Raw genomic sequence first — 14,055 nt, forward strand, 5'->3', positions numbered from 1 at the left:
GTGAACTCAGAGAACAAATAAATTAGGGCTACTTTTAGGTCCCTTTTGACTGCAACCAATTCAGATTTGGAAATCTGGAGAGTTGGTTGGTGTTTACTTGGATGAGGTTTACTTGCAGGCTATAAGAGTCAGTTTCTATTCTATTCTACAACATGATGTGAATGAATTTCAGATAATTCCACATCTCTGAATACACATCACGTATGCATGAATACGTTCTGAACTGACGGTTTGTGTTTGACTCGATGTCATCTGGACTGCCTGTCTTTTCCATAGATGACTTGATGGTCTTAATTTGCCTGGTGTGAGCCCACAATATCTTCAGAGAGGTCAGCAGAGCTATTGACAATAGTCAGTGCGCAAGAAAACCTAAGTCCTCATCTTAGTAAAATGCTACAATAACAAATACACTTATTGTTCCACTTGAAGATATTTGGTGGGAAAACGGCTTGTTGCAGATACAAGATTTGAATGTAATGTCTTACTCTTTAAACAGCTTTTCTTAGAGTTGATCAAATAATTTTTCATAGAACAATCTGTAAAAATGCTTTATTTACTTCAACTTTTCCACCTTGCAGTTTTGAAACTTTTAGTTCAGGATATGTTTGCTTTTGAATTATTATTATGTTTCAGTTATTATATTACATCATACAACATCACATCAATGAATATCCCCTATGATATTTTGATCTTACCTAAGTGGAATTTTTCAAAGACTATCTTAATGCCTCCTAATCAAATGTTTGGAAAATGTACTTTCACAAAAATACGCTGAGATTTTAACTTTTCATCCTAACTCAGAGCAAAACATGTCTGAATACATTGGATAGTACCTTTTTCCTAACCAGCAATTTATTATTGTGGAACATTCACAGTCAGTCAATAACATCATTTTCTACACTTTTTTCCTTCTTCTACTTTGGAATTTGCCCTGGGTGCTAAAGCATAAGTCAATTACGGTGCCCAGATGTAACTCTTTGATTTCCCTGGGAAACTGAAATGGCAGGAAAAATGTCAGAGTTCAGGGAAAGAAAACCAATATAACACACTATTGTTTTGTCTGTAGAGATTTTGTATTATCTCAACAGCAGTTATCACAGAATCACATTATGCTTTCTACCAGCTTTATCTGAAAACTGTACAAGCAGAGATAATTTTGTTGCTAGTTGGGATGATATTAAATTGAAATGAAGGTAAAAACAAATTAATTTTTGTCTGTAATGGTTGTGCATGGTAGCAAATGCAACAAGACATTACCACATTTGTTTTTGTTGATGTCAGTAGTATATCGTTTGCATAGATTAAGTATTTTCTACCAAATTCTATGTTAATAACACAAGAACTCTGTCCTTATTCAAGTGTTTAATGCTGGAAGAACCTGTCTGTGCTATCTTTGAGTAACATGTGTCAAGATCCTTGCTACCTCAGGGAAGGATGATGGGGAACAGATCACAGATCTACGACTTTAGTATGGAAAATAATGAAACAAAATGGCAAATGATTCTTCTTGCCATGGTTAGTAGATTTTCTTATGTTGGAAGGAACTCCAATCTTCCCGGAAAATATACCAAGATAAGGCTGTTTCTATCTTTGTGTCTTCTCTGAAGCATATTATGTCTATGATTCTCTCCTTCAGGCTCCATAAAGCCAGTAAGATATTGACAAATTGGATGGCTGACAGATTGGAGGAATTCATAAAAGGGAATTCAGAATCAAAACGCAAGCCTTGGGGGAAATGATTTATGAACATAAAGAAATTTATACTTTGACTTAATGCTGACTAACAAGAAATATGAAATGCAAATGAACAACATCCCATTAAAGGCACGTGGCTGTCATGAAAAAAGCCAGCAGGAGAGCTCTTTCTCCAAAGAGGCAGCAGACAGCCCCAGCTGTCTAGCAGACCTAGCTGGGGTTTGGATGTGTTCTTCCCTCCACTATTGCCGCACAGGCTCAGTAGCCATGATTTTGAAAATTATGACTCCAATGGATGACTTGTCGCAGTCTTCCCAAATGGCATGGGGTTCAGCACTGTCCTGCATAAAGCTGTTTCATTGGTCTATGTATAGCAATGAGATTGTATTGGCTCTACTATGTTTTTTAAAGCAGATTCAGGCCTGGGCCTAAAGGATGAAAAAGCTATGTCCTGGCAGAATTATAAATGGGATGACAGGCAAAAACCATGCTAAATGGAAGAAATCTGAACAGGGAGACTGAGGTGGGTGCAGTTTCCCTTTACAATGAGGAGGAGTGGTTAAAGTAACAATTCTTGACACCTATAACTAGGCTTCTTCCAAAAAACATGTTTTTTTTCTTGTCATCCTCATGCTTGGAAAGAGCTTCTTTAGGTAAAATAATACACTTTTCTTAAATATGTTGCCTCCTCCAGTCAAGAAATCCAGCTGCAACAAGGCAATTGGCATGTCAAGTCTAGTGTGCTTCTCGTACATCTCACAGTCAATCTCACTGTTCCTTTTATTCTTCTGTCTTTGTACTGAACGCGTCTCCTGTGGTCTTTAGGGTTCACATTATGTTCTGTGTTTGTACAACACTATGTTTGTGCAGCATGTAAAAAAATTAAAGTCTCATCTATTATTCAAGGTCCTAAAGTAATGCAAAAAATAACTAACCAACATAGACGAACCAAAAAAAGAAGTTTATCCAGGGAACAGTTACCTTTCAAACAAAGGTGGAAAAGACTTTTATGTCAACTTCTCTACTCCTAATTTCTAGAGCCGATTGCTAACTTTTTTCACATCAAAAAGGAGGAGGCAAAAACTACAGGAAACAAAATTTCCCTGTGTGGAATTCTCAGCTGTATTTAGGTTCTGCGGTTTGAAAAGACCCAGTAGATAACCCTGTCTCTATCTTGCTGCCTTGCAATATTCACAAATGTCCCTATTGAATCTAGCTAATGTAATTGTTGAAAGGAACCAGTAGGACAATCCTGGATGAATTATACATGTCTTTCCCCTCCGAGCTTATCCCCTCATTTCTAAACGCAACGCTCTGCTCCATGCATCTGAGTGAGAATGAAGTTTATGGCAGCATCTCTACTGCTGACATTCTCATAAATACTGTGAGGTGCCTGAACTGAGGTATGCAGGCAAAATAAAAAAGGCCATTTATGCAACATTTTCATGAACAAGCTAAGAGTTATGCGTGGTGTGCATCCTTTATTTAAGTTTTAACAGGACAGAATATCAAATTTTGCCCCTGCTGGTAGGTGTGTTCCCATGGTTAGATCAGAGCAGAATGAAAACTATGCATTCTCTAGGCTTCTTTTGACTGGCAAGAAATGAGCTGAGATTTGTTTTTCTGTCAGTCTGAAATAAGGTTTATTGTGGCCTTGTACAGCCAGAACTCAGTGTTTTCAGCTCTAAAAATAACAATTAATAAATAAAACAACTTTTTATTGATAACTAACCCTCCTCTTCTATTAGGAAATGCAAAACAGCCAGGTCTGCATTTTGTCCTGTAAACAAAGCAATGTAGGGAGCACGTTTTTATGAATAAATTTTGACTTTGGCTATCAATATTTTTTGTGTGAACTTTCTTGAAGTGTAAATATTTAATGCTTCCTTTTTCTATATTACTGTTTTTCTGTGTAGGAGTGAAGGGATCCTTCAACATTGTGGACTAGGTAAATAATGTATTACTTAGTCATGAAAAATGCTAGAGGAAAATAAATACAGGATATCTTACCTTTGGTCATCACAATTCCTGCAAGAGTTTTGTGGCGTGCATGCATGGAAGTAAAATTGTCTGTCAACTCCTGGAACTTCTGTGTAACCATTTGGTACATGGAGTCGGCAAAATCCTGAAAGACACAGTCAGAAAGAATTCTTTCACTGTCTTTGACTGAGGTACCTGGGCGTTTCTGCAGATTAGTCACCTGCTGTCAGCTTCTGAGAGATCCCTTTTAGAATGAGACACCACCTACTTGAGCAAAACTAAAAGGAATATTTCTTTGTCAACCAATCACATCCAGCTTAGAAATGCTTGGTGTTAGGTTCTAAGGCTAGTCTATTGCATTAAAGCCAAGATTCATATTGACTAGGGTTAGCAGTACAGGGAGAAGATTTCAACATTGACTTTTCTTCAGCCTTGCAGTTACTGGTCCAGAACCAGTTAACAGAAAATGTGTTAGTTCTCAAAGCATTTTACTGTAATCAGCTGAAGATGTGTACCTGTGTCCCACCAAACCATTTAACAATAAGAGAAATGGGCTAAGAATCACCAGACTCAAGGATTACTCTTTTTCACGATTTTTATTGTTAATGAACATTAAGGAGAGAGAACTTTTACACTAATCTTTTGAAGCCTGAGAGCTTAGCTGAGGCCTGGGTTACAGGTAGGGTGACAAAGGAACACCTATATCTGCATTCATGGTGAGTTTTTGATAACTCACTGCTACTGAAGGCAAATGATCAGCTCGTGAACAGTGGTTATGTTTAACATTGTCAGAAGTATACCATGACCTGCGTTATTTCCACCCTGACAGCGATCAAGAAGATAGGAACCTCTGCTTGCACCGAGGATGGTGTTTACACAAGTACACTGGTGTCCGGTAGTGCCGCATGGACTGGTATGTCAGGTCTCCTCCTGAGCTGGAGTGAGCACAACAGCTATCTTGAAAGGTCAAATTTTCCTGCAGATTGGGCTCTAAAGACTGTGTGGTCTGAATCCTTAGGTCTGAGTGAGCCTAGAGAGTTTAGCTGGCAATGCCACTGTTAGGAAGCAGGGTAGCAAAGTAAGTAGGCTAAATGGGCTAAAGAGTAAATGCTGCAGACCACTTATGGAGGAATGTGAACCTCAATCAGCTCTGGGCTCCTCAGAACGTCGCTGCTTGGACGGTTTCCCTGAAAGAACGTTTAGTATCTTTTCATTTACTTAAGCTCTGCACTTTGGTTTGCACAGAACCATTCAAGCATATGTTAGAGATAAGTCAGGGGAATGCTATTTGTGAGCGTGAGTTATTCTTAATGTGTTTTGCAAGTCTGAGCATACATAATTAAGATCCAGAAGATTTTTTTTTTGTTTGTGCTAGCTGATTATTTATGTGAAACCAAACAACCTACAAATCCTTTCGGGAGCAGTTCCTGAGGGCTAGTGCTTACTTTTGGACCCTGGACTGAAATCTCTTTCGCATCCTGCAATCTGGCTAGCTCCAAGCGGATGGGCTCTCATTAGGAATAGTGGCTTGACTAAGCAATGCTTCCCCTTTCCTCTACTGGTGTTGGGCTAAACTCAGCTCTGGGGAAGTCCCTGTAAAACAGGCCCTCTTGAATTCACACAGTTTCTCTGTGTGGGTTCACTGTACACATGGGTGAGGAGCTGGATATGATATTCGCTTTGCCTCACCCTGAAAGAGCCACGGCCATGCACAAGTAAGGAAATGTATTTAGAAAGATCAAATTCTTTCTCCCCCCCTCCTCCCCCCCCCCCCCCGGACTGTTAATGGGGATGAAAACACATTGGTGAAAACACAGTATTTTAAATTGGGAAAACACACAGCTGTTTTTCAGATGAAAGCAGATTCTAACCCGCAAATATTATCAGTAATACTACTGTCATAGAGAGACTCTGCAGGCTGTACACCATATGTTTCTACAGTTTGCTACAGGAAGTCTGTTTAATTTTTAAGCATTATTATAGAAAATATAAAAGGCTAATTAAATAAAACATATCAATAATTAGGCAACCCCCTTTTAATAAAAACTTGGAATATTTTTGCATGGACAATCACTGCAAGCGGCTGTAACTTTCTCAAGTATATAGAGGACAGGATTTTTTCTGACATGTTCATTTTTCTTTGTTTTACTAAGTGCAGCTTTCCAAGATGTTGCTCTGGGAACCACCCATTTGCCCAAAAGAAGGAAGATGGTTTAATATAACATGGAATAAAATATGCTGGCTTGCTGCAAAAGAACGAAAGAGGTATTTAAACTCATTCTACGATGTGCATGTGAAGTTGCGCACTAGAATTAGATGAAAAGTGAGAAAAATTATCAAGAATGGTTTGACAGTTTTTAAATGGAATTTTACCTTGACTGCGTTTATACCTCTTCTAATCTAATTGCCCACAACAACCATGTGAGTAAGGCATTGTTCATACAGCGCTTCTAAAGGCAGAATTTTGGGTCAATTCTCATTTGTCAAGCATCAAGGCACCCTTGTGATATAAATGCAATTATAGCCATTCTACAGATGAATGAATGAAGGCAGCAAAACGATGAGGGAACGGTCCAAGGCAACAGTGCAGAGCTAGAGACAGCCAGGTGTTCTGATTTCTTGATGCTCCGACTAAATGTTAAACACTGGAACACAGGCTGTCTTTCATAATATGAAACTTTGGTTCTAAACTTGTTTTCCCTACTGAAGAATGACTTCATCCATAAAGGAAAATTATATTTGTAGACTTGTGTAACCAGGTTCCATATGGTGAGCTAAAAATTTGATCAGCTTTATTTAGACTAGAAAGAAAGAAAAAAAGTGTATCTCAATAAAACTATCTGCACCATCATTTAAAAAAAGAATCAAATCATAAATTTCATCTCCCGCAGTATTACAGTCCAATCCATGCCTGCTTTTCTAGAGTATCCTCCAAATCTGCATCCCAGAGCATTTTGTGCTCATTAAGAGTTAATTAGCCTAGAGGCACATACAATTCCTAAAAGAATCATTTTAAAAATGTTAAAGAGAACAAATAACTTTTAACTCTAGATTTAGAAATCCCCACAGTAAGAGCTTTCTTTACTTCATTTGGCATTAGGTTCCAAAGTCAGAGAGCAAAGAGACTCACTAAAGGCAAAGTAACGACATGACTTCAGATAACACTTAGGGACGATAAGGAATTCAGCATTCACTGATCTCAAGGAGTGACCTGGGACAATAAAGAATAGCAAATCCATTAAACGTGAAGTCTCTAAGCTAAAATAAGTCAGGCGAATATTTTTGTCCGGAATTCATTGCCTGACAGGATGCCAATGAAATTAATAGAAAAAATGGAGTGAAATACATGAATATGTAGGATGCAGGATGCAGGAAAAACAATTAAAACCATAGTGTCAGATCTGAAAGGTCATTTAAGGGCTATCGTGTTACCTTTGAACATTACAAAGTACCGTGCAAAGGAGGGAAAAGAACAGTCTACTTTTGCAAGTGGAAAAAAATAAGGAGTAATGAGATGCAAGGCTCAGCCCAGTCAGGGGTTTGATACTCTCAGCATTGATGCATATAGTGCAGCCTAACTGCAGAGTCCTGAATAATCAAGCCCTGAAAGTTGGCCTGGAGGCAGAGTCTGGCATAGGGCTAGTTTCTGGATTTAGGTCTGTATTGGTACAAGAAGTGCAGCATGCTGCCTTTCCCTCCACTACACACTGGAACAGCTACTTGACTTGATCCAGTCACATGTGTTGAAATCAGTGGCAGCATTTCTACCTGTTTCGAGATATTAGTCTAATAAAACCAAAAGTGATTGCAAATATATTTAATGCCTGCAGGGCAGATATGGTGGAGATTAAGAGCCGGTACACCTATCCCTGCTCAGTTTATAACCAGAGATTTCATTCCACGGATTTTCTTGCTTTATGATTAACCAGTAGACTTGGGCTACTAAGAGATACATATCCAGATGCTGTAGGTGATCGTTCCTAATGGCTGATATAAGCCAGAAGAATACAACTCTCAGTGGTCATCAAGAACCTGGTTGAAGTCTTCATAAGGGTCTTTTGGCACATAGCCTAGACCATGTTAGCTGCAATCAGAAATAACTTAAAAATCATGCAGAAAAGGAACCACTCTTTTCTCTGAGAAAGTTTGTATTTGGTGATGCCACGGTTCCTAGTGTCAGGCATAAGTAAAAATAAAAGTTTCCATCTGGAGCAAATACAAGAGCCAAATACATCTTGGCAGCTTCTGAACAACTATGTGGTTAGTAGCAGAAAAGGGAATATTTCAGAAGATAGGGAGAAAAAAAAGAAAGTGGAAACATTCTTTGTGAAACAGAACTCCAGCGCAACTAATAAAAGTGCATGCAATCGCACTGAACACATAATGGCAGAGAAATAGCAGACTGGGGCAGGGAGTCAGGGAAGAAGAAAGTAGAAAGATGTGGACAGTCAGAACTTTGAAAATTTATGAAAAGACACCAGAAGATACAAGTTCGAACACCGTCAGAGCACCAGGACTAAGGGGGACTCATAGTTAGTGGTAAATCTCCTTAGAAGTTCAGGGTCTGATCTAAACCTTCCCTGAAATCCGTGGAAGTATATCTGACTCAAGAGTGCTCCAGATAAGGCTCCACCTGCAACGATGTATTAGATACCTGCTCACCTTTGAGGGCTGGCTGCCAGGGGAAGCTTTGTGGGACCACAGGAAGGATGGTTTACCAGTAACTCCACACAGTAAATGTGGAGCAATCTGAGGCATCTTATCCCTCCATGAAATAGATTTTTCTGCTCCTGCACTGGGGCTTGTGATTTGACCCCCAGTAGCAATACTGCATCAGCCAGCTTCCACTGCAGTTGCTGTCCCTCATATCCCAGGCTGCGGTGAACAGCCATGCAGAGAACCAGACTGAGACCCTGAATGGGCTGGAAAATGCTCACAAAAAAAGGCAGTTCTTCAGCTGGATCAGCTCCCAGCTTGTTGCCACGAAAGGCAGCCACATGACAGCAGAAATGAGGTGCGGAGGGCAGCAAGCCCTTGACCTGGCAGTGCCAGGGAGACCTCGGTCCTGCTGGCTTTGGATGTGTGTGTGGGCACCTCGCTTGCTGGGAGGAAAGAGTACAGCTCTCTGGAAGAGCTGAACTTCTGAGTGCTGAGTTTCTTTCGAGTCCCTTGCTTTGGTTTGCCTGCTATTAAAATGTTAGCTTTCATTGGTCCTCAGTTAGATTTTTCTGTAAAAGTAGTATTCAGCCCAGAGACAATCTCTTCCAGATCAAAACTTGTTGCATTCTCATCAATATAGTAAGTGATATGAATAAGACAAACAAGATTGCCAGACCCAAACTGAGGTCCAAATTCTGCTGTCAGTTACGCTCAAACCGCTGATGTCTAATTGTCTAGTGTAAGTGATGGAAACAGCAGTTACTTATTCAGGCACCTGGCAGAAAAAAGAACAAATAATACTAAATCTTTCACTGTGAAGGAAGGCTGTGAGATCCCACAGCACTTAATAAGTTATATTTGGCTGTATATAAGTAGGCCAGAAAAATGAAAAACAGGTATCATTCCTGTTACACTACACTGTGTTGTCAACTACCCTTGATTACCATTTCAAATTACCAGTGTTATTCACAGAGGAACATCAAATTTAGATCATGCCATTACAGAACAAAAACTTTTAGTCATTTCTCAGCACTAATATTTCAAATGGTATAAATAATTAAATGTGTTCAAGTTTGCAATGGAAGTCTTCAGGGTAAAACTGACATTCAACAGGAGTAGTAAGGATATTAAAATCAATAGATTATAAAGGAGAAAGTCTTTAGTAAACATTTTCTATTGAAATCCTGTCTTTGCATTTATAGGGTTGAAATATAAAAAAGGTTAGATTTGCATATGGATGGGAAGAAATATCCTACTATACAGATATCAGCAAGGACTCTGTTTCTCCTCTCTCCCAAGTACTTTATTTTCCAGAAAATTACTGACATTTGAGGGGTAAATGTTGAACACAAGGAATAGGGATCGGGCTGAATTAAGTTCACAAATTCCTTCACTGATAAAAGGAGATGCATGCCTAGTTCTTTTTACTAGCCCAGTGGGAAACATACAGCTCTTTAAAAGTGTGAGCTTGTATTTTTTTCCTACAAAGAACTCTCACTATCTAAATGGAAGGGGAGCAAAACATTGCACAGAGAATATGAATCCTGAAGGGCTGATCCTCATCGGAGTATGTAGCAAATTGCTACACAACACACTTTTTCCTGGGTTAGTAAACAATTTTGCTATAGCTAGTTGGAGATTCCCCTCTAAGCAATTGCACCCTAGAGCCAATGAATTAGTCAGGCCCTTCTTAGATACTACATCATCTTCAAGTTGCAGGCTTGAGAAGAAAAATAGGAAGGGCTCATGGGCCCTCCACCATCAGTTGTTTGGCATCAGTTTAACTTCTGTCCTCAGGGCTCCACCAAGGCACAGGGCTAAATGAGTACATAGCCAAACCAGCAGGCAGGATCTGCTAGTGGAGGGGCAGCAGGTCCACAGCTCAGTTCATCCCTTGCCCTACCTCCTGGCTTCCTCTGTGCTCCACCATGAGGACCATTTCTCTGTAAGCGTAAGGGGACAGTTTTTATCCACCTCACCTGGCAACTGTGAGGCAAAGCTCATTAACGGTGGTGAGACTTTTCAAGTAGGGATGGCCAGGGTCGTGCAAGTACTTAGGTAGCCAGACTGAAGGCTGCAGTCCACAGCCCGTCATAGCTCAGCCTTCCTTTAGCATGCACAGGCATTTATAGAGCATTACTCAAAGAACAAGGCACTGTCAGGGAATTCATTTTGGTTCTCCCTGTGAGATGTGCAGTAATTTTTTCTCTCAGATCATAACTCCTACAGTATTGATCATTATGTCTGGTTTTGGCTTATACCTCAGGGCCAGCCGATATGGGCTTTGTTTTATCTTAGGTGGACACTGTTTTGTCTAGCTGCATGCTTGCGTTGCAGCTAAACACATCTGTATATCCTCTGTACGCCCTGATTCAGAGAGGTCTGCTTGTTCCTGCCTGCTAAGAGGGAGCCGCGCATGTGCTGCACAGGCAGCAGCTGAGTACACGTTCCTACACTGAGCTTTTAATGAAAACTTCGATAACAAAAATACATTTCTGACACTGAATAACCTCATGGTTTTATTATCGAGATTGATGGGGAAGATCAATTGCCCCTATCGATTCAGTTAAAAGAATCACTTCCCCCCCAAAAAACCCCCCTCAAAACCCTGTTCACAGTCCTATTGCAAATGTTTTAGCTACATAGGATGCTCAGTTATCATAATAAATTACTTATTTCTGTAATCATCAAATGCCCTGTATTTGCTCTGCATTTGGAAAGGCTCGTCACTGACTCGGTTGACCTCGGCTGACTTGGCCGACTCAGCCGGACTGTGCAACGGGCTCCTGGGCTCATTAGCTGGCTACTTCCCTCTTTCCTCCCTCTTATTCCCCTCAGCCCTGCTGGAGACTGATTACTCTGCTAATTTTGCAGGCCCACACAGAACATTTTTGCCTCCACATCATTATTTATACCATTAGTGATCATGCGCTAAGTTTCAACACTGCTGGTTGCTGTTTGAGGCCTCATTTTGAGGCAGTCCCTGTGCGGCAGAGGAAAGAATGACAAAACGCTCTGTAAGATCCTGAGGAGCAGTCACGGTGGAAAACTCTTCTTCTACTCATGTGGTTTTTTGGTTTCCCAGTAACCCTAGGACTTTATGAAAATGATAGGGACCTTGCTCCCTGGAGTTGAGAGGCTACAACATGCACAGAGAAATTAATATGGGACAAAGACAGAATGGGAGGGATAATTAAAATCTTTGGTGGACCTCAGCGCCTTTCTGCCTGGGAGTTCTTCCACTAACTTCTGTGAGTTTTAGAGCAGATCCTGTTCTAATGAATCTGAGATCTGATAAAAAAAGTTTACCAGATTTATATGAATAGGCCATATAACCAGCCTATGCTCCAGTAATGTTTAGAGACTGCCATAGATGTCAAACTCGTTTCCTGGGCAGCTAAATGCAAGCTTAATGTTCTTCACTGCATCTCAGGCTTGATTCTCTGCACATGAGAACACAAAAGACTCCCAATAAACTTCATTTTAAATCTCTAAACATTTAGTGAGATTTTTGATCTAGACTGGCAAAGAGGCACTGTGCAAACATTTGCAGAATTTTTTCTTAAATTTTTTTTGAACATTAGGAGAAAAAGATGCCTATTTTTGATGGGCCACAAATATCAAATTTGAAAAGAGGAAAAAATCCAACTTTTGGAGGGCATTTGGAGAGGAACAGAGAAATGTGGAAACTGCTAACTGTACTGTGAATTTTGCTGTAATCAATGTAACTATGTGATTCTGTAAATGAGATTAACCAATGTTAAATATATACAAAGATATTTGATATGTAGCAAGAGTAGGAAGTACAAAGATCAAACAGGAATTTATTCTAAGAGCTCAATGAAAAAATTGGTCTGCTTTTTCAGTGTATCCCTTGACTACAGGGAATCAATCAAACTTAATATAATGTATCTTTTTATTTGTTTCAGAAACCCCTGGAGTGACTGAAAGGAAATAGAACACATAAAATAAACATAGTATAGAAAAGGGAAATACTGTCAAATCCAAATGCCCCAGCTCCTGCAAAAAGTACGGTCTTCTATTTAGCAGTAAAACATTTTGTGTGTAGGTTTAATTAGAATCTTTAAATTCACATTAGTGTGTTAATGTTAGGATGCTAACAGATGAGCCCCTCTATTTGAGGTTGATTCATTGCTGTTTGCTTTTCTCTTGCTCTAAAAAGATGCTAACAATAAGTACCATTTCAATGAATTTGGAGGAAACAAGCTTTTCTACCGACAAGCACAGTTGTTCCCTAAAGGAGGCCATGTTTAGTCGCTCAGCTTCTGCTATTTCCGAGCACAGTTTTGCATTTATTGCTTCAGTAATGAAGAATGTCCATACCAATTTTGCAAAATCATTCTTGAAGTCACAACTGCACCTGCTAACAAATGCTAGGAAGGAGGGGTTGTTTGTTTGCTTTTCTGCTTTTCTTTTACTGATCCTGAAAAGCCTTCTTTCTACACAGACACATATGAGGTTGGCTGCAAGTGCTGAATAATTCAAAACTAGAAAGTAGTGCTCGCTTTGCAGCGTTGTGCCTGCTTTAGGACAAGCCTCAGGTGTCAAGCTGTTGTACACTACAGATATTAAATTAGCACGAATGGGTTTTCTTTAACTAGATAAAAGCTCTATGAAGGGACCAGCGCTTGGGAATGGCTAACTCTGTACAAAGACTGTTATGTTCTCTATAAAAAAATTTGATTTTGGATTCACATTAAGAGGTGTATCTCTTTAATAAAATCAATGCTTTTCTGAAAAATGTCCTTTCAGTTTCCTGTTTTATGTTTCTTAGAAGCGTTAAAACGAATAGCCTCCAGAAACTAGCAGTAGCAAAACCCTTGCCGCATACAATACTCTTGACTGTACAAGGTCCACTCTCCTACCGATGTCTAACTCGTTAGCGGCTCTTGGGTAAGTGTTGAAAGCAAGGAGAGAACAGTGCTTGCTCAAATCCCTTGAGCACCACTCTGAAAATCTACGCCTGTGTGTTTATGGCTCTCATTAAGGAGTTGTGCTATTAAGAGCCTTCCCCATCACACATATGCTTTGTTAGATAAAGCAGGGTGCAGGCAGTGTCCAAAACAAATTTAATCTATTCTGAACTGCTGATCCCAGCAAGGCACTGCACGATTCGACTTTCTGAATCACTGCAGAGCGAGGCATATAATACACAGCGCGGCAATTACTATACAGACATTGGAATTTTTTCTTTCTTGTTTTTAAAGATCTTGCCATCATTTGCTGTAATGATTCTAGAAATCTGTCTGCAACCTTGCTAATGACCTTTTTCTTGCTTGGGAGGGGTATTAAGGTAATCTGCATTTTGAGTTACCTCAGCCATTCTCTGCACTTCTCCTTACATGTGTATCTAGGAAAGATGGTTCTCTGTCATTATCTATGGGAAATTTGTGCCAGTACAAGCAGAACCATAATTTCTGCCGAATTCCTGTCGTGTCCATTTGGGATTGGAGTGTTGTGTATGACACCAATGACTAAAATCAGCCCCTTACTGATTTGCTGTCCTTTACTGGACAAACTTAATTCAATTAACACAACCTTGCTGAAATTAATAGAGAGATTTACTGTTACATATCTGCTGAGAACCTGCATCTAAGGCAGGTTCTACTGTGAGCATCTACTGTGTCATTTACTGTGAGCCCCGACTCTAAAAATTAAATATCATTTTCTCATCACTCTCACCTCCATCTCCAGTCAAAA

The 14,055-nt window shown here is 39.8% G+C and overlaps 1 protein-coding gene across 1 annotated transcript in view; it reads right to left on the minus strand.

Moving 5' to 3' along the window:
- Nucleotides 1-14,055, minus strand: part of ADARB2 (adenosine deaminase RNA specific B2 (inactive)) — a 325,000-nt gene that overhangs the window by 62,084 nt on the left and 248,861 nt on the right. Inside the window, exon 4 of the mRNA XM_009683959.2 lies at nucleotides 3,706-3,820. Coding sequence (XP_009682254.1) covers nucleotides 3,706-3,820 — 115 coding nt within the window. The remainder of the gene's footprint in view (nucleotides 1-3,705; nucleotides 3,821-14,055) is intronic.

Source organism: Struthio camelus, chromosome 2 (assembly GCF_040807025.1).
Source record: "Struthio camelus isolate bStrCam1 chromosome 2, bStrCam1.hap1, whole genome shotgun sequence".
NCBI lineage: Eukaryota > Metazoa > Chordata > Aves > Struthioniformes > Struthionidae > Struthio > Struthio camelus.